The sequence below is a fragment of the Planococcus citri genome, chromosome 1 (assembly GCF_950023065.1).
Source record: "Planococcus citri chromosome 1, ihPlaCitr1.1, whole genome shotgun sequence".
Lineage (NCBI taxonomy): Eukaryota > Metazoa > Arthropoda > Insecta > Hemiptera > Pseudococcidae > Planococcus > Planococcus citri.
In genome coordinates, this window is record NC_088677.1 from 66,745,000 (window position 1) to 66,767,438 (window position 22,439).

Below are 22,439 nucleotides of genomic sequence, written 5' to 3' on the forward strand. Positions count from 1 at the left end.
GGATCGTAAAATTCTTAGAAGGCACAAGGAAACCAAGTTTGGTTAAAATTCAACAGGAAAAAAAATCAAAAATTGAGTGGCACAATAATATAGATTGTTATCAATTTGGATACGTTGATTTCAATCCCCTTCCCCCAATAACCTTTAAATGCGGAAGTAGGTATCACTTTGTTTTGTTCCCACCCCTGAAGCTGTTGGAAAATATGAGAAAATGATTCCTCCAAAAAATTGTGCAAGGAACCCTTCCAGCTCAAAAATAAAAAACAGAAAAAAATCCAACACACTCAAAAAATATTTATTTCTACGTTAGAATTCTTTTTAAATAATCCCTCCTTCCAGAAAAAACCTCGCTCCCCACCAACTATTAAAAAAAAAACTTCCCGAAGCCTTGAAAAATGGGTGAAAATCAAAATCAATTAAAGCATGTAAACAAATTTTGAAAATTTTTCATTTTGGTGAGAATATTTTCAAACAATTTAAACAATCCCTCTACGAAAAAACTTCCTTTGGCCCCCAAACAATATTTTTTAATTTTTTTTTTTTCATTTTATTCATTTTTAGAGAGCTTCATAAAAGGCGACTACAATACCTTGGAAGCCGAGGAAGGGAGGGAGAAGGATTGAAAAATGGATTATTTAGAATAATTCTGACGCAGAAATGAAAAAAATTCGGAGAAACTGGGTTTTATTTTTTATTTGCGGCTCTTTAGAACGATTGAATGTTAAGTAGAAGAGCTAAAATTTTCAGATTTTTTTTCATGGAAACCAACAACATTGGAGAGTGAGAGCAAAAAAAAAATCGCAAAATGTCCACAAGTATATAAATAAAAGCCACATTAATGGTCAAGCCAACCCATTAAAAAAAATTATAATGACGTATGACACCTCATATGTTTGGCTTTCGAGGACACTAGGTTTGAATATCCACTCACTTTTTTCGGTACAATACCCCAGTACTTTTCCGAACTCTCATTTTTTTTTTAAATTCAAAAGTATGGAGTGACATGGCCATTCCAAGTAATTCGAGGTCACTGAATTGGAATATCAGGTAATTTTTTTGGGTTCGACTCCTCAGTTTCTCTCAAACGTTGATTTTTTTTGTTTTATTCTGAGGCGTTGAATTGAAAAAAAAAAACAAAAACTGATATTTGAACTCAACATCAACTAACCATAAATCAAATAGCAAATTTTCAAATAGAATTTTGAAAAAATTGGGCACAGTTTTTCATTTTGGAGGAAAGGATGGAAGGAGATGGAAAGGAGAGAACAGGTTGGTCGAAAGCTAAAACAATTCCAAAGAACTTTGTTTATTTGCAGTTTCGAACTAACGTCATATGCATAGCTAAAATAAAATCACAAGAATTCTGTTCATAAGGCAAACTCTTCATGATTTGTAAAATTCAGATACCCAATCCCTCCAAAAAAAATACAGATAATGCTTAACCAAGTCCCTATACCTTGCAGCAGGATTTAGATTTTTCTTTCAAATTTGAAATTGGGTAGGTGCCTACTTCAACTTTTCATAAAACAACTAAACATTTTCAACCCACTCAGTTTGCAAATCCACTGTTCCAGCAAATTCCAGTCAAACACGTACTCCAATGAAAAATTATTTTCACAAAAATTCAAAAGCCAACGCATTTTGTCGAATAATTTTTTTTACCAATTTTTCAAAAGTATGCATTATTTTTAAAAAATTTTGAACTTTGACATTTTTTCTTCTTTTCAATGGCAATTCTACAATTTGATTAATGAAAATTTAAATTTCTACAGATTTCAATTTTTTTATATTTTTTACATGATTTTTTAAAAAACGAAAATTTGATAAATTTTCCCAAGAGCATTGATTTTTTAAAAATTTGATTTTTCTACTATGTTACCTTTAAAATTCAACCAATTTGGTAATGTGTAAAACTTCTAAAAATCGAAAATGACTGGAAAACCACCGGAACGTTTTCTCTCTCTCAAAAAAAAAATTTAAGCTCGTTTGGTCAATTATTACCACTGGAGGCGACTTCGATTCTCGAAAATCATTTTAAAGACACCTCTGAAAAATGTCAACCAATTTGACACTATAATAATAGAAACTTCCATCCATTTTTGCGAGCCTTTTGCCCGATTTTAAAAAACTATCGTGATAAGATTTCGCTCAGAAGTTTCTCGACATCATTCGACTCGTTAGGATAATCGCATATCTACTCTAAGGCATAATAATTATCGCATACAGGTACGCAGATGATAGTACATATACGACAAACTCACCATAAATACTTCGTTGTCACTTTCAACAGAAGGGAACGAAGTCGGTAATAAGTCTATGCCTGTACAACAGAAACACGAAAAAAAAACCATTAAAAATTCGGGTCACAAAAACCGACTCTTAAGCACATTGAAAATAATATTATACGCATTTCTAATAGGTACACATACCCGCTGATAATTCAACCAGCACGCCCATAATCCCTCTATCAAAGACTCTGCCGTCCGCAGCCGTCTGAAATATTAATCCGACTCGTTTGCCGCCGCTTTTCCAATTGTGGAAAGTTGGCATCACTTTATTGTATTCAAAATCTTTACAAATAACGCATCGAAAAACCAACTGCGAACAAAATCATACAAATGCAAAGTTGAGTACATATTATAGGTGATAATTTTTCATCGTGGAAACTAGAAAGTAGACGAATGAAGAAAATTCACTCACTTCGCCATCGATTAGTCGATGCGCGTAAATAACGAATTCGAACCGTATGTTCAAATTATTGGAGTTCCCATTGGCATCCTGGCATCCGCCGCCGGCCGGAGCGCCAGGAAGGGAAGACGTAGCTGTGGCAGCCGGAGCGTCGGGTAATGGAGGAGTTGGTATTGTTCTTTTGACCACGCATACGTTCGACAATCCGCCGGCTCCCATTGGAACCCATCCGTCGGAGTTGTCATCTCTTTCCATAGCCACCGCTCGAAGACGCACCAACACCGTCCCGTTGTAACCACTGCAATAACAAAAACACACAAAAAAATTAGAAATTTCGTCGAATTTAAATACATTCTATTTTAATGCGTATTTGAGTACAAAAATTACACGATATGGCAATATAAGTAGGTATATTAAAAAAAATGATTTTGAATAAGATGAATTATTCGTAGCTTTCAAACAAAAGTCAAATCCTCTGACGATGAGACATTCGCATTCATCCCAAAATGGGTTGGCAGGAGCTAGAGCGAAAAAATGACGATTTTTTCGTGAATGACTACTCTTTGAGGACTCATTCATATCTCTTTTTTTTCAGGAAAATCTCTAGAACTGAACTTTTTTTTTTGGATCAGTTTCAATTCAAAATGAAGGTCTTTATAGAATTTTGTCAAAATCTTTTCACTCGAAGATGACTGCATTTCTTGATTTGACGTTCATTGTAACGAGTCCAAAGAGGTCAAAATCATGGAATGTTTTTTTGGGAGGAGGAAGAGGTGGATGCAGATTTGATCCTTGAAGTGGTGAATGTCAAATTGAAAATTACAGAAATGACATTTTTTTCAAAAAAAAAAATCAACTTTACCTAATAACCAAAAAAGCTTGAAAAAGTGACAAAAAAAGAAACCAAAATGCGACCAAATCATTATAATGAGAAAAAAATCACCAAAAAAAACACAAAATATTAAAAATTGAAATGTTTCGGTTTTTAATTTTTTTAAAAATGAACAATTTTAAAACTTTTTGACGAAAAAGCGAAACTTTTGAGCAATTTTTGGCAACAAATTGAGAATTTTTGCAATTTTTGGCAAAAAAAAAAACAATTTTGGCTAAATAAAACGAAATGTAGACAATTTTAACAAAAGGAGGGACGTCTTGGAAATTCATGGCAAAAGATCGAGGATTTCGGACAGTTTTTGAAAAAGTGAGACTTTTTGGAATTTTTTCAAAAAAAAACCGACAATTTTTAGCCATTTTGTTGTAAAACGAGAATTTTCTACAATTTTCGGAATCAAGCAAGACAGACTTGCACAATTTTTGACAAAAAGTAGAACTTTTAGAGAATTATTGCCCTGGCACAAATGGGTAATTTTTGAAAAAAAAGTGAAATTCTTTTTTAGCTGTTGCGAGAATTTATTCCAAATTTTTTTTTTTGGGAATTCTCGGCGAAAAAACTACATATTATTTTTTTGGGAATTTTTTCAAAAAGCGAGACTTTTTGTACTTTTTAGGTAAAAAGAGATCACTTATCTGTCATTTTGGACAATTTTTGGCAGACAGTAAGACTTTTGAACAATTTTTGGCAAAAAGCAACACTTTTTGGAATTTTTTGTAAAACATAGATGATATTAAAAAACAATTTTTGGCCAAAAACAAGCATTTCGGCAATAATGGGAGATTTTTTTCAATTTTTCGGTTCAAAAAACGAGACTTTCTAGCATTTTTTAGCAAAAAAGCGAGACTATCGGACAATTTCTAGAAAAAATTGGAGAATTTTTGGGTTTTTGGAATTTTTTTGCAAAAGCCACAATTTTTAGCGAGTTGCATTATATCGGCATTTTTTCCCCAAAAGATGCATAAAAAAATTCAATTTTTCAAAATTTGTACCACGAAAGTTTATGGGTAAAAAATTTATTTTTCAAATATTATGTATTTTTATTGGTTTCCGATCGAGAAAGCAACCCACAGTAAGTTTTGATAATAAATAGTAAGATGGAAAAAACTCAATTTTCGTCCTATTTTCGACCCCAGAACAGGTCAACGGATTGTTTTTTAAAAATTTTCGGGCATTTTTCAGCGCATTTCAAACCCAAACCCTCCCATTTTTCTAGATTTCTCCTTCTGACATCAACATTGAAAATTTTCTCACTTCGTCTCTGTACTTTTCCAAAAGCAACGACAATTATGAATAAATGCTGTATTATTCGAGGTCGATACTCGGAAATTTATTCCAGGTCTAAATAGCATCAAAAGTGAGGGAAAATGGGGGCTGATTTCATTTTTTTTTTTTTGCGTTTTGAAATTTGACAAAGCTCATCCATAAAATTGTGGTGAATAATCTCAAAAGAACGCGATAAAAGCGAATTTTTTTGCCCAATACTCAAGTAGCTTAATTGTTTTTCCAAAATTTTCATTTTTTCAAATTTTGAAAAAATTGATTTAAAATTTTTGATTTTTAAAAATGCAAAAAAATCCTTGCCCACATTACCTACTCAAATAAGTGAAAATTATTCGCGAAATATCATTTTTTTTCAAGTCAGATTTTCTCAGTTTTGCCAAAAAACAGAAGGATAAGCTAATCGAAAATAAATCCCCCTCCCAAAAAAGAGAGATATCCACTCGTTGATTCAAGTTCTTTTGAAATAAATTTTTCGTAAATTCTCAACATTTCAACAAAATTTTCCAATTTTTTCAACCTTTGCTATGATTCAACTGAAGTAGTGACTTTTGCACTTTTCATCCCTCCAATTCAACAGACATAAGGTCAACTATATTTTTAATCGACTCCACATTGGAATCCAACCCCAGTTCCGCACCAATTCATACACTACATCCGCATTCGCGACAAACCTCTCCAAACACATTTCACCATTCATCCAATTGTACATATTTCCAACACTTCTCTTCATCCTTGCAGCGTACCACGTGCGCATTAGCATAATAAAAGAATCACCGATCGCAACGATCCATCACGTGCTCATCAGTTTGCGTACCATACCCTCTTCTTAACCCGATCGGCGATCACACAACACATACGAGATCAACGACGACGACGCACCGAAGGAGGAGATGAGAGCGGGGGCATACGACTCGGTGCGGCTTGTGAAGTCGAAGACCACGATTGAATACAAAAAAATTTATCAACGTATTAGAAAATTTTTCATAGGTGGTCGTAGATAGTGATATCGTTGCGCAGCTTCTGTTGACGCACGATGCGTAAGAATACGAGAGAAATACATTTGATAAAGCTTATTTGAGTCCTATAATTCATTTTCGGAGAAATCACACCATTCTATAATTACCTACTAATTAACACTTAAAAAAAGACATTCAGAAGGATAGTAGACTGTATAAATTGGAAATAAAGAGCAAAAATGGTCAGCTATTGGTTGATTATTTTATGTCATTTTACGTAAACGTACATATCTTTAGCTCAACTAACCAGCGTCAATATCAATTACAAGGGCTACTAGGTGTTTAATAGGTCGAAGTAGTACAGAATTATGCGACCAATTGACGAACTAGGGTCTCCATTGAACAGAAGTGGGATCGGTGAGGAATTCATTTTTCGTCAATTTAGACTTTACCATCTCCAACAAAAGGAAATTAGATTACAATGCGGTTGCTTGTACATACTCGTATTTGAGAGAGGGAAAAATTTTAATCTTTCATCATCATTCAGATGTATTATAAAGTATATGTTGTATGTATTATGCCTTCAAGAACCTTCTGATCTCTCATAAACCATATAATATTGCTAATAAATGAATAAAAATACATGAAAAATAAAATCAGCAAAATCTTCTCTTTTCATTCTCGCAGCCATCAAACTGATTCTTCCAAGTTCGAGTAGGTATACCGAAGCTGAACGTACGTATTTAGCAGGCTATAAGACATCGCCGCACCGCATCGTCGTGCCGCACCCTCCAAGACGTGAGCAGAAATCCAATACCATAGTTTAGAATTCCAGTAGCGAATACTCTATACGAGGATACATTGCGACCGATAATTAGTGTCTAAGCAGCGGAATAAAAACATTAAAAACCGAGTCCAGTTGCACGTATTCGAACATCACACATACAAAATACGATATGTTGTTGAATGAACGACGGAGAAAAAAATTATGCCTGTTAGAACCTCAATCATTGAAATAAAACTATAAAGGTATATGCCCAAGAAAAGGAGAAGATGGAAATCCTTAGCACCAGAAAACTTCAGCCCTGGCCTCGCTTCGATCAGGCCTGTCAGTTTTTCTTTTTCAAAATCAAACTTTCTAGAAATTTATTATTCACAATCAAAAAATGTTTAAACTAAAATTGAACTCCTCACATAAAAAATTAACATTTTTTTACTTCTCGAAACTCAAATTTTCGAAAGATTTTCCTCTCACTTGTTCGTTCGATCTGTTTGCTTTTCTTTTTCAAAGTTGAAATTTATCTAAAAAAAATCACTCAAATTCGAAAATTTTGAAATCAAAAAATCAAACTCCTCACATAAAAAAAATGAAGCTCTTTCATCCATATCAAAATACTAATTTTGGAAAACTTCTGTGCTGAATTCGTAAGGGTCAATTTGCTTTTTTTTTCAAACTTGGAATTTCTAAAAAATCATCATTCAAATTCTAAAATTTTGAAACCGAAAAAATCAAATTCTTCACGTCTTCACATAGAAAACATTGTGTTTTCACTTAGGTATCAAAATACGAATTTTTACAAAATAAAAAATTCCGTGAATGAAGCTTCTAAAAATTGAACAGGGGAAAGGAAACTTTTTTCAAAGTCACAATAAATGCCATAAGAAGACCTACCTATGATATCAATTGGCAGAATTTTTTTCTCATCTTTCGTTTTATTCGGTAAAATTGGTACATATTTTTTTCTCATATCAGTAGCAGTAGCATATTTTCGGTTGCACACTCCCCCCCCCCCCAAAAAAAATCCTCTAGTTTCGTCCCAGAGCTTCTACCACCTCAAAAAAATCAAAATTCGCGAAAAACAACAGACATAATAGGACATTGCGGAATTATCCATGTCAACCCCCCCCCCACCGATTTCCAGAAAAAATAAACTGTTATACAAATTATCCAAAGGTGACCTTGCGACCTATCAAAATGAGTTAAAATTTCGCGAGAAATTCAAATATTTCGACGTAACTATGTTTTGAGCATTTTTAAAGAATTTTGAGACCAAATGTAAACCACGATTTTTTGGAAAAGTGTCATGCGACCCAAAATTGGTTAAAATTTCAACAGAAAGTCAAACATTTCTATCAAACTCTTTTTTGAGCATTTTCGAAGAATTTGGAGCCTAAATTTGGATCATGATATTACTAGAGATTTTTCAAAATGGTGCTTTGAAACCCATTAAAATCACATTTTTACAGAAGAATCAAAATTTTTAATCAAAACTTCTATTTAGCAGTTTGTTAGAATTTTTGAGTCAAAAATTGGTTCCATATTTTCGGAATTTTGGAAAGGGATGTCATACCAATTATTAAAACGGGTTGAAATTTCGGCATAAAATCACACCTTTCATTGGAAACTTTTTTTGAGCAGTTTAATAACTTGAGATTCCATTGAATTTTAAACAACTGATTTTCTATTTCCCAAATTCCTGCTACAACAGTTGTCAAAAATTTAAATTTTTCAAAATTGCACAAAAAAAGTTTTGGTGGAAATTTTTGACATTCTGGTGAAATTTTAACCTATTTTGATAGGTCACAAGACCCCCTTTTGAAAAAATACAGAAAATCATGGCACAGTTTTTGGCTCGAAATTCTTCAAAAATGATCAAAAAACATTTTCATTGGAATATTTGACATTTTCGCGAAAAATTAACTTATTTTGATAGGTCACACGACACTTTTTCAAAAAGTCCGAAAAATCGTGACTGAATTTCGAAGTCCGAATTCTTCAAAAATGGCCAAAAAATGTTTTTATTGAAATATTTGAATTTTTCGCGAAATTTTAACTTATTTTGATAGGTCGCAAGGTAACTTTTGAATAATTTTACGACAGCTCATTTTTACTCGAAATTAGAGGGGGCTCAACTTTGAAAATCGACCATACCTTATTGTGCAAGCCGTTTTTCGTGAATTTTGGCTCAATGGACGTGGAACAAGCTCCTCTATACTACGAATATGAATTTTGGGGGCCTCTGACTTCGAGCCCGAATCACGTCTTCATTAACATTTTAGTCCTATTTCTAACATAAACCAACTTGATTTTTCTGGCCATAAAAAATATGCAAACTAAATTAGATTTCTAGAGCACTTTTGAGGGATGAGGGGGGGAATTTCATCGTAAAATGTACCCTAAAACCCCAACGAAATCGAACCAATATAAAATCACAGCAATATGAATCTCGTTCATCCGCTTACATATTACACATTGAAGTAACCTTTATCGCGTATTTCCGGTCAGACCGTCAGACGACTGACGACGAAGACTGAAGGAAAAAATTGTGGCGCGATGAGGATTCATTCTATTGTAATTTCCGCTCAAGCCATCCCTCTCTCGCACCCCTGATCACGATTCCGATAAATTAATCGCTCGCAGCTCGCCTCGGTGCTTCATAAATTTAAAAAATTCTTCCCCCAGCTCTGCGTACGTAGACGTACCATACATATTTTCACTTAGCACGTCACCATGTTAGCTAGCAATTTTTCATCGACGTTTCCGTTAGAAAATTCAACCGACCAAGTCGCGACGACTACGACAACGCTTTTCCTCAATATCAATTTACACGTCGTTGGCTTCGTAATTTTCAGCCGCAAAAAAATTCACCAAGTAAGTGTATTATTTTGTGAAATACACACACGAAGTAAGTACATTATACAAGGTGATCTGAATCAGCGAAATTATCATTACGCCGAAGGAAGCCACCACCAGTCACAGATTACGCATAGGAAATAGGATACGCAAAAATAGAGTCGGCTGTGACGAAGACAAACCGCCGCCAATACGACGCGATAGGAAGGAGGCGACGGAGAGAGGCGAATTTCCATTAATTTATTTATACGCGAGACGACCGGAAATAGTCTTGATTATGTATCGTATCGTTTAAAATTTACGTATTCGTCAAATTCATCGCCTTTCTCACCGTGAAAATATGGATAGATTCCGAAGCTCGCGATGTGGAATGGACGATCAATCGATCATAAATTATGATGTATTTGCGAACATTAGCATTTTTCAAATTTCAAGATGATAAATCTTCATCGAACGGTGCTAAAAATGCCGAAAATTTGATGGTTTTTGAACTAATTGGTTGCAGACTTTTCATAGAAATTCAGAACCAAAAAAACTAGAGTACCTATTTGTTTTTTTCACTTGCTGGAGGCTCCAGAAATGGTTCAAAATTAATACGAGTTGTTGATGTGTTTTAGTTGAATGGAAGGAATCATTCGAATTGGTTCACTTTGCTTGAAAAAATTTCTATTTCATGAAAAAGTTCGAAAATCTCACTTAAAATAATTTTTTTGGATTTTTTAAATTTTCAAAAATTCACCAAAAAACCAAAAATTAACTTTAGGGCCTGCAATTTTAGTTACGAGGGTTTCAGGACATGCTTTTTTGATCTGGCTTGATTTCGTTCAAATTGGAGAGTGTAAATATCCACATTTCTCGATTAAAATGCCATTTTCTAGTAAAAATGGTCCTGATAAGATGAAGAGAGACGCAGCTGTCCATTGAAATCAAAAAAAAAATCCACCAAGCATAATAAAAAACCTCCTTTGAAAGGGGAGAATGCCCAAAAGCAGTAAAGACCCAGTTGTTGAGTAGGAGAAATGATCAAGCCCTGGGCATCCCTCTAAATAGCAAAAAATTCCACCAAAAATGAAACCAACTGCATACTGCATAGGTAGTAGAAAATGGTAAATGAATAGGTACTCAAAAAACAATCCTATACGAGCCACGTACATTTTTATAACTCACATTACCGGCGTACGATTTACCAGTAATGTTTATTGCGAAATCTCCCCTGCTCGCGTCTGTATAGTGTATTTCTCGTTTAGATTCGATATACATGCTCGACCTCGCAATCCAATAGCTTATCCGAGAAGCATACCGGCATATATGAGTACTGTATAGTACGTCTACGCATACATGAATGAGGGAATTAAAAAAGGCGAAGACGTGCCGGTATTATAGCTATTGAATTACGTTACATTGTTATTATAAAGCCATTTCCGGTGTGATAATAGTGAAATTTGTTTATTGTTTATAATTACAAGCGATGAAGCAGCGGAATGGGACCGGGGGGGGGGGGGGGGGAGTGAGCTGTGCTGAGCTACAGCAGAGGCGTCCTGGTCGATATATCTGCAAGAAGATATGCATTGCATACGTGCTTGAAGAGATGTGAGAGAAAAAAAGGACTTGGAATTTTTATGGTGCTTGCAGAATGCATTATAGTCGTTCGATGGAGTACAGTACACAATAAATTATAAATCTACATATGTACAGAACACGTATGCTTAATTGCTTATTAGTAATGCCCACGTGGTGTGGAAGTCGGTGGCATATGAAGTAGATTAATAGAGTGTAGGAAAAATGCCTGCTTTTGAGGTGTTCAAATTTTGGAACAGTTGGATATGTATTTTGCTGAAATACCACAGAAATGAACATCTCACAGTTCCATTCATTCAGTTTACTCAACTCCTTTTTCTGATCCCACAATAGGTACTGCATACAATTTTTCATGATCAACGAATCAATCATAAGCCTAAGCCTAAATTATAAGCTGTAAATTCGTTTAACGTAGAATTATTAAGATGTAATTAGACCTAACTCAATGTAAATAGAATATTGTGTAAGGTGTAATCTAGATCATCTCTAAAAACTGAACTGTTTAAACAGGCAAAAATTAAATCCCAATCACGAAATTAAATTAAAAATCCTTACTAAAAATCCAAAACCTTGAAAATAAGTACAATAGACCCCCGATTATCTTAAGTCAATTGGGCCGGAGAGGTGTCGGATATGTGAAAAAGTCGTGCAATTGATGTAAAATCGCTGAAAATTTCAAAAAAAGGTAATTTTTGGTAAAATTGAAGGAAAACGCATAAAAATGTGTTAAATGATGGAAAATCACTCCAAAAAGCATTAAAATTGCTGAAAATGACTAAAAATCAAATGCATTAAGTGTTGAAATTCCTCATCAAGTATGACATCACTTTGATCAAAAATTCAGCATAACTCCGATAATAAAACACAACCTATCCCAAACACTCATATTCTCAATATTCCTATATGCCTTGGAATCATGGACAGTGAAGAAAACAAATCATAGACGGATAGATGCATTTGAAATGTATTGCTATAGACGAATGCTTAGAATCTCATGGACCAAGAAAAGAACAAACAGGTCAATACTGGAAGAACTAGGTGTGAAGGATTGACTCAGAACCATCATAAGAAGGAGGATCCTGAGATATTTCAGACATATAGTGCGGCAAGACAACCTGTAAAAGCTTGTTATACCGCTCTTCAAGGGACCGAAAAAAGAGCATTATAAGCCGAAACACGCTTTAGGCAAAAGTCTCATTTTAACGCTGATGAGCGTAATATCGCAAACTCTCGTTTCAAAACAAAAAAAGTGTAATAAAAGGAAGTTCAGACGTAAATTTTATTTTGGATTTTGAACAACTAGCTGTATTATGTACTTATTTAGGAGTAAAAAAATCTGAAAGGGAACTATTAAAGTTTGATGTCAAAAAATCTTACTTTTTTTGGCTAAAATCGAAAATAATTTTACTTGTTTGTATGAACTGAAACTGTTGAAAGTTTGAGTAAAAACAGATTTTTGAGCAAAATTTTGCCAAAAAAGTTTTTACACATTTAAAAAAAAATCAAAACTGCAAAAAAAACTGTTGTTGCTGCCAAAATTTTCAGAAAATGTAGCTTTTTTGTCACAAAAAGTGGTTTTTTGCTGTCAAAAATCACTTTAAAAAAATGTGATTTTTCCTGAAATTTAGAGCGTTAAAACGCAATTTATGATTGCTCATGAGTGTTATATCGTGATTAATTTTACATTGGTTTAAATGGGGTTGTCTAGGGACCAGATAGGAAATCAGCATTATAACAAAATGAATCATTTTGAACATTTTTCTGTTTATTAAATTTTTGGCTTTTCATGGCAAATTTTTTGTAAATTGTGGCCAAATTTTGAAGAAACTCATCCATCTTTTGTCTTTTTTTCTGCATTTGTTAATAAAAAATGAAAACTTCTGGAACTTGCTTTGATTTTATTCAGAATGGAGAAAGTAGAGAAAAGGTATAATCCTCAAATTAATTAGAACATGATTGTCTACTTTTCTCACCTTTTTTGAATTTTTGGCTGGAGCAAAACAACATGAAACAAAACAAAATGATACTGGTACAACTTTTATATAAAGTTCCTTTTATAGAACAGAATGAAATGGGATAACAAAACAGTTTGGTTCAAAGAACAAAATTGAAACAACACGTATCTATACGTTTTGTATCTAACAGCTCTGCAGCCGATTTCACACTGACACCAATAATTTAAATTTTAACATGCTGAGATGAAGTGTTTTCAGATGTCATGTCAACTAGTCATCAAATATGAAATTGGTGCCTTCAAAAACCCTCCATAACCAAATTTTCTCTTTTTTACGTGCAAAACTATAGATTTATCCTTGCAAAAAGTCTTATCCACTTGAAGTTGACACATGTCATTAATACACCACTACCCTGATGAAAAAACAAGTGCACCAACTGTCAATGTTGCCATTTCAGGGTGTCTAACAAAACTTCCAGACAAAAATATCATGACTTTTCATGACCTATTTTTCACATTTTACTGCATGAAAATACCCCCTCCCACTTCACAAAAAATTTAAATAACTTGAAACTGCGAGGAAATTTTTTAAAATTTGTAAGCAAGTAGGTCCATTCAATTTTTTCATTTATCTGATTTTTTGAACAAATTTTTTATTTTTTATTTTTGTTTTTTTCCTTTTATGGCACAGTTGGCATGATTCTAATTGCGTGAGAAAATCGAGAAAGAATCCGTTTCTTATGATTCAAATTGGATTCGAATCAAGATTCCCCAAGGCAACAGAATCGTGAAATGCAGGAATCCAATTCCCTTTACATGGAGAATCAGACCTTCTCAATTCCCTGCAATTCCTTGTAGGTGTTATTCACTAATTAACACATGAAGAGTGATATTCCAAAACTCGCTTTGTCCATTTTCACAACTTTTCAGGAAAGAGGAAAAACAGTTTCCCTTTAAACGGGTAAATTGGATTTTTAGGCGAGTTTAACACTTCGTTACCTTAATGCCAAATCCGAGTATGTCCATCCAAAAAAACATCGCCATTTTGCGTCACTGATAAGACTCTGGGAAGCCCTGAATTGAAAAATTTGCATCTGAGTACAGTTAAAATGCACCACCAAAGATGCACGAAGCTGACCGACGTTCAATCAGAACTCAACAAACCCTTCCGAGCATATCCGAACCTCATCAGTGATGCGTAAAATCGTACTTTTTTGGTATGGACATACTCGGATTTGGCATTAAGGTAACGACTTCATTTGGGTGGATTTATGAGGTAGGAATGTAAGTATACACTTCATCCACTAGATACTGCTGAAAAAAATTTCAATAAAAATGGACAAAGCGCATTTTGGAACATTATTTTTTTTTTAATTTTTAGTGAATTGGCTATTTAGGTGAGTTTAACACCTCATTTTGGTAGGTTGATGATGTAGGAATGTGAGTTATTACTTCATCTACCAGGTACCGCTGAAAAACGCACTTCGATAAAAATGGACAGAGCGAGTTTTGGAATATCACTCTTGACATGATTATTATGCAGTTGAGGCAATTACTTATTTCATTTCAAATTTATTCGTTAAATCCTAAAGTTGAGAAAAATTAGTATTGGGAATTGCAGGGAAAGAACTGTAATTCACGAGTCCAATTCTGAAGAACTGTGGAATTGCCCAAACTCTGTTTTATGGAATTTAAAAAAAAAAATTCAAGTGTGTTTCGAGTAAAATTCATGAATTTTTCATGATTTTTCATGACTTTCATAAATATTTCCTACGTCACCGGAGGGATCTATTGATTCAACGGAACAGCCGTTGGAAAATGAGTAGCTGACACGTGCAACTTAGCACAAGTGGAGCAATTCCATGAGCTACCACACGATGAGTTTGAGCTGATAGGTGACTCACTCTCTGTCTTTTTAGCGAATATAATACCTCGACGAAGGCCTGACATTACTCAAGACACCCAGCATTTTTTATTGGTAAAATTAATCCATCAAAGATTTGAAAAACTTTAAAAAGATTTGTTAAACATTTTGAATTTTTTGTTTCAAATTTTCAAAAAGATTCGTTTTTTTTTGGTTTTTTATTAAAAAGCAGAGAAAAACTTCCAGCTGACCCCCCCCCCCTCTAGGCTCTAATCTCTCCCCCTTCAAATCTTAACCTTGAAACAGCTTAGTGGTCCTGGCTATGTTATGAAAATGAGCAGCACTTCACTAGACAAGGACCAAATAACACGTGGAATCAGTGGTCGGGACCCTTGGTGATCGCCTAGGGGGTATGGGTTGGGGCAGACAACCTGTAGATTATTAGTCTTAATCTTGGATGTAAGTTTTGAATATATTTTGGAATAAAATCCTCACCACCTCGTGCGGATTGGGGACCAATAAAAAAAAATTATTTCAAATGTACTAATTACTCGAAGACACACAAGGGACACTCGTACTAGCCTCGAACCAAACCCGAAATAATTCCTATAATCTCGAATGGGTCATTAACAATTGGGAAAAAAATAAAAGAGGGGCTGCTGCGTATAAAAGTGGGTTAATTAAAATACGAACGTGCGTGTATCTGCATAGGACGTATTCATCATTACGAAATTCGTTCTAAATTTAAAATCGCTGGCTTCTTAAATCTCTATACACTTGAAACGATTAGCATCGTTCTTCTATACATATCTACACATATGAAGATATTATACGACAGTGAAAACATATAGTACATACGAGTATATGGTAACAATTTCATCACAGAAGATGCTCGCCATCTTCCATCATACATACATATACACGCGACGATTTTTCTTTTTTCAAAATACGTATATACTCGTACCTACGTATTCATCTCTCAGAGCAGGAGCATAAATACATCCTAAACCTAGAGAGAAACGCCACCGTCGTCGTCGTCGTCGCATCGCGTCATTCAAATGATTAACGATGAAGGGGGAGTTTGTCTCTATGTGTATTTTGAACAGACCCGTGAACCGAACTACAGAAGTTCCATTCATCGCGTATTTGAAAAAAAAAGGAAGGAATATTTGCCTATAGAAGAGCATTCTTACACATTCTCTCGCACTCCATCATCCCGCCACTGGATCATTTGCGGCTTACAAAAGATACAATACGCGAGTCGAACTCTAAAATCGTCTCGTCGCGTCTTTGGAAATGGTATGTCTAACGACGACAGACTTCAACAAAAGACTAAAGGCCATCTTCTATCGTCGACGTCGACGAATCTCGAATGTGCATGATGAAAGATTTGCGGGATTGAAAGGTTTCGAAGCCAAAAAATTCGATTTTTTTCTTGGTTTTGTTTTCTAACCAATACAGAGAACTTTTGCTAGAAGAAAAGGCGAGATTTTGGCTGTTTTTGAAAAGGTAGTGCTTTTTTGGAAATTTTTGACAAAAAGCGAGCCTTTTAACCATTTTTTTCCTCAGAAATTTGCTTAAAATCCGAGAATACTTTCCTTATTTTTCAATCCAATAAGCAAAAATTGACATGATTTTCCTGACCTAAAGCTTCGAAAATCACATTTTCTTACGAAAATAAATTGGCCTGCGAAGAAAACAACTCAAAATACGAAAACAAGTTTGAAGATAGGTAGTAGAAGATAATTTGTTCAATTTCATAATAAATCGCAATTTTTCTTCGTCAGTTTGTCTGATCTCGATTAATTCATTTTTAATATATTTCGAAAAATTTTTTTTACTATATTTAGGTGTACAACGTATAGATAGAATTTCAGAATAAAAATCTGAACAATGAGACAAACAGGAAACCTGAGTCATGGTCTGTCTCTGAGCCACTGCATCACTCGGTATTTTACGGGGAAAAAGTGATGCAGTTTTTTTTCACTGAAATCAAAACTGAGATAAAGCTGATTACAAGTCATGGATGTTGCGTACTAATATCCCTTTGTAAAATAGTTTATATTGCCACAGAGACATTATTGTTCTCATTCTAATCAAATAGGTATGTAATAGAGATTTTTCCTAGAAATTTTTTCCTATATGAAAGAATAAGTATAAAATGTGCATAATACGTATATAATAAATTATCCAAACACAACAGGAAAAATCAATTTTCATCATAATTTGGGAAAATTTTCAACCAATCTGTAACACAAATTCGAATCCGGAGTCGGAGACCTGTGAAATCAAATTGTTATCAAGAAGGTACAGATTCAGCAAATTTGGTGGATAACATTTTCCTGCTCTTGAGAAAAATTTTCTGATGAAAACCCATTTAGGTGAAATGATGATTCATGAAGAGTATGAATTTGACCTCAGAAAAATTTCTCGTTAAAAAAGAAAACTGGCGTTGAAAATATTGCAGAAAAAAGTACAGAAATCGATAGAAATTTTTTCAACAAAGTAAAAGTTCATTTCGGAGCTTGACCTTGAAAATTGTCCACTGCACTAAAATTGATTTCGGTGAAAATACGAAAAAATAATGTTCACCAATCCTCCCAAAAAAATAACGTACTCGAAATTTTTACGACGATATGCTTCAAAGATTAACTCAACGCAAGACTAGAAATTTTCTGAGATCACAAAGCATTTTTGCATTTTTTTTCTTCTTCAAACCTGGAAAATGTGTTCAATATTTCAAAATAAATTTTCAAAAAAATGTCAAGCTATCCCTAGAATTATTTTAGTGCTTCAGAGTTCAGATTGCTTTCATAAGAGTTTTTTGGTCAATACCTTCAGAATATTCGGAATTTTTTCAAGCATTCGAACTCGAGTAGACAAATGCTTGAAAACAATGCTCTCTCTCATTTCATTATTTCGTATTCAAAATTTCGTAGAATTTTTCATTCAAATGCAGTTTTTCTATTACGAACCCAAATAAATTACAATTTTCAAAATTCCCATTTTTCAACTTGAGTTTTTGAGCGATTATAGAAGGTATTAAGTTATAATTTGGACGGCTTTCAGACAATTTTTTAGAAAATCTGAAATTTTCAAGATATACCCGAATAATGCTCTAGAACAGCCTGAAACCTCCTCCAATCGACTCGCTGTATTAAAATGGGAAATTTCATTTCAACAGCTCAATTGGGTAAAATGTTGTGGAAATTTCAATTTTCAAAAATCTGCTATAGGGTGCTCCAGAACTACCACTTAAAATGGTTCGAAATAATTTCCAATCGATTTGGAGGGTCGAAAACAGGGCACACAATTTTCAGCTTTCTCGATCTATTTGGAAAAATTTCAATTTTTTCCATTTTTGATCCAAGTTTGATTTTTTAAAAATTCATTAAAAATTAAAATCGTTTGTGAACTCAAAAATTTGACCAACTGTTTCCAAATTCGTATTCGGAAAATCAGATCACCTCAATTCGAACCTGATGCTGATGGACAATTATTTCAGCTGATTTTCCAATTCCGTAATTTTAGAATTTTTTTCTTTTGATTTGCCATTGAAAATAAAAGGTTACTGGTGTAGTATGGTAGTGACTTACGTAACTTTTCTCATAAGGATTATAAAATTACTCACTTATTCTCATTCGCGAGTTCATATTTTATCATTTTTGGAAGCAAATTTGTACTCACCTGAAACAAAGAAAAATTAAGATGGATTAGCTATCTATAAAATTATAGATCAATCAACAGATATCAATGAAATATTACTTAAAATGGTTGAAGACCAACGTAAAAATAATACTTAAAGAGCTAGAAATGAATATTCACAAAGAAAGTAACATAAAAATTGTAAAATCGATTGTGAAAATCTCTCAAAAATATCAAAAATTGATAGAGCATTAGAAAACGACCAAAATTTGAGAAAATGTCTCATTTCGGTTAAATTTTGCACAAACTGCTTAGGTTATTGAAAAATACCAAGAATTATTCGGAAATTCTCAAAATTTGAATGATGATTTGTCAAAACTGCAGGAAGTGTCATCAAATTGATCAAATTGACCCCTCCCCCTCCAAAATATCCGTTAAGAAGTCACTTTTGATCACATTTCTCATCAAAATTTTACAACTGATTACATTTCGTTCAAAAAAGTTATCTATTTGGCATTTTTTTACGTAAAAAATGAAAAAATTATCAATTAATTCATAACTGAATTGAAAAATTGAAATTTTCCAATCCAAAAATTTTTCACAATGCTTTGATCAATTCGTAAGCACAAGTTTTCCTCCTTAGAAAATCATAACTTTCAGACCAGAATCCGATTTTTTCAACGAAATTATAGCATCGCAGAAAGACCTGCAGCTGCTTCCAATCTCTCGTCTTACAAGACATAAGATCACAGACTGCTAAAAAAAAGCTCCTATGCTTTCTCAATTTTTTACTTCGCTGAATGCAAAAATTACTGCTGAAAAAATAGTTAGCTTTTTGGTCATCTTCTTTTACTGTCAAGAAAGAGTAATTTTAAGTGTTTAACAAAAAAAAAAAGATTCGAGTCTATAATTTCTGAACTGGATAGTAAAAAAAAGTGTGAAATGATCAAAAAACCTTGCCAAAAATTTCAAATCAAAGATTCAAATTTTCAAAAAAAAAAAAATAGAAAATTTGGCAAACAACTGGATTTAAATTTGACGATTTTACCACTCCCCTCTTTGTCTGAGGGTGCCTCAAAAATCTCAATTCATCATTTTAGATGCACTTTAGGTAATTCTAAAACAGAGAAAGTGGTGAAAAAATCGATACTATTAATTTTTATAGGAATGCTGATTTGTTTTCTTAACTCGAGAATAATTTCGTCCAATTTTTCGCGAATTTTTCAACAAACAATAATTGACAAAAATCGCCCAAATATGATCAATTTATCAGAAAAAATTCAACTTTTTGAAAAATGTCAACTAACATTCACAATTTTTCATTTCTCCTAAATCAATAATACCCTTTGATCTTCCTGACACAATTAAATTACATGCAAAAAATTAGCTCATTTCGAGAGTACGAGTATTTCTTCGTCACGTCGTAATTTCCACACCACACCGAACTTCTCAGAAAGTTGACGTATTTCACTATCAGAATCAGATCAACATTTTGAACCCAAATCCGGCTCCACGTATTCAATTCAGTATATACAATTATACAATCATCGCCAATTCTTCAATATATCGTCACAATTCCATCAAAAAATCGTACTCAACTCGATTCAACTCACCTCGAATTCGAATCACCGCAATTCATCCGTACACGATTCTCGACGTAAACCCAAACAGACGAAACATCATCATACGAGTACATGGACCACTTCCGGGACCAGAACGTCTCACCAAAAACACCTCGAAGGCACCCAGAACCAAAAATCACACTAAGATTGACAACGCGGATGGCCCAACTGGTCGCAATCCTTTCTGTCTTTATTTTTCCCAACACCACAGTACCACAGAACCCCTTCAGCAGGAAAAAACAAATCGCCTAATACCGCCTTAAATATATACGCAGCACGAGGTTCAACATTCGTATACAAACGCACATCGGCCTTTGTAAATACATACAAAACAATGTACCTCATGTGAGGCGGGGGGGGGGGGTGTCGGGGGGTACATAACATTGAACGCCGAGGGGCTGGGTATAGCGTTTTCGGTGGTCGTGGAAATTCGACTTAAGCGCCAATGACGAATACCAAGAGGAGGATGAAGCATGCGTACCGGTTAAAATAGGCGCTGCCACCTGTACCCTTATGCCCGCGAACGTGAAATTTTCCATTAGTACGAAAATTTCATCACCACGGCCGGCTACATTTTCCGCGTTGGCGGTCGTCTGCTGAGTCTGGTCGTGTCTAGATAGGCTACGTCGCCGTATTTTCCGGCGTCGCTGTCGCCGTCGTTCTTCCGACGACTACGACTATAATTTTTCTCTTCCATACGCATTCCAAAGATCCCTAGTATAGGTAGTCCGATCACGTTTAGAATTTTTTTCGCGACGTAGGCATTAATAGGTAAAAGTACCTTAAAGAGGAAGATACATGTTCAAGGTCATCGATTACAATACACACATATTTCACGAACAAGCACGAGTTGAAAAGTTTACAGAGGAAATTCGCCAAAATCTATGGACTCATTTCTTCTCCCCCGTGGTGACATCCATCGAGACATGACGATCGAGATCAATGGGCTTTTTTGTTTACAAATGGTCATCGTCGATAGATCGTGACCTGCACAACTACACGTTCATTTCGAAATCGCGGTACCAATTTAGGCACGAGCCAAAAGAAAAGCAACAGGGCCCATAGGTTCTCTACTGGTACTTCACGTGACTCAAAAAGCAATTAATTCGGTCGTAAATTTCACGGATTTATTGTCAATCGAAAGCAGAAGACTAGGAGAGGGGATTTCCTTCGTATTCAGTCAGTTCTGCGTTTCAATGATGTAAGTATGAGATGGGATCATTTTCACTTCAACCCACCAAGAAAATCTCACGAATTTTTCGACGAAATGAAAAATTCTAATTTTTAGCAGCTCGAGTAAATTTTTCCATCTCTGATTAATTTATTAATTCCTCACCAGTCGAAATTGCGAGGAAAAAGGATTTTTACTCGATTCCCACTCTGTCGATTCGTATTTCGTTTTCTCCAGCCCTTCTTGATTTTCTACATGAATTTCAAATTACTACAAAATGATGAAAAATCAACTTGAGCATCTAACAAGGGAACCTCTTGAGGTGTCACACTTCGATTTGAACGGGACCGCGATTTTTGGAAAGAACATAGTCTAAAATCCCCAAAACCAAATTTTCAGCTGCCCAAGTTCATTTTTCGATTTTTGGCGAATTTTTGAAAATTCAAAATTGACTGTTTTTGGCTATTCATGCTTTTTTTTTTAAAGTACGCACATGATCAGTAAAAATGGTCAAATTAAGTCTCGAAACTAATATTAGATACTCAAATCCAAATTCTATCATTTCCAGCCATTCTGGAGCCTCCAGCGCGATGTTTCAACTTCTCCAGAATTTTGAATTTGCTCCAGAATGCGTGAATAATGAAGTTGGGCAGCTAAAAATCGAGTTGTATATTACACTCGACCTGTTTAACGAATTTAACCACATTTGAGCCGATTTTGAGAGTGACACCTCAAAAGTGGTTTTTTGACCAGCTTTTTTCAAAATTAAAAAATCAAAAAAATCAAAAGTTTTCCGTTTGTATGGAAATTTTCGAAATTCACGCGAATCGCTGTATTTTGTCCAAAACTAACCCCCCAAATCCAAATTTCACAATTTCCAGCCATTCTGGAGCCTCCAGCGCGATTTTTCAATTTCTCCAGAATTTTGAATTTGCTCCAGAAGGCGTAAATATGAAGTTTGGCAGCTAAGAATCGAGTTGTATATTACACTCTACCTGTTTAACGAGTTTATCCACATTTGAGCCGATTATGAGAGTGACACCTCAAGAGTTTTTCAAAATTAAAAAATTCAAAAAATCAAAAGATGACCGTTTGTGAGGAAATTTTTGAAAATTTGTGCGAATCGCTGTATTTCTTCAAGAACTAACCCC

The 22,439-nt window shown here is 34.3% G+C and overlaps 1 protein-coding gene across 3 annotated transcripts in view; it reads right to left on the reverse strand.

Moving 5' to 3' along the window:
- The window catches only part of LOC135833415 (sprouty-related, EVH1 domain-containing protein 1-like), a 44,942-nt gene that overhangs the window by 8,841 nt on the left and 13,662 nt on the right, over positions 1-22,439 (reverse strand). For 2 of the 3 annotated variants that reach the window (XM_065347226.1, XM_065347225.1), the window contains exons 2-4: positions 2,701-2,986; positions 2,430-2,598; positions 2,262-2,320 (exon numbers count right to left, since the gene is read on the reverse strand). In XM_065347226.1, the coding sequence (XP_065203298.1) occupies positions 2,262-2,320; positions 2,430-2,598; positions 2,701-2,986 (514 nt within the window). Of the gene's footprint in view, positions 1-2,261; positions 2,321-2,429; positions 2,599-2,700; positions 2,987-18,481; positions 18,556-22,439 lie in introns of those variants that run through there. The other variant, XM_065347224.1, reaches the window with a different exon arrangement.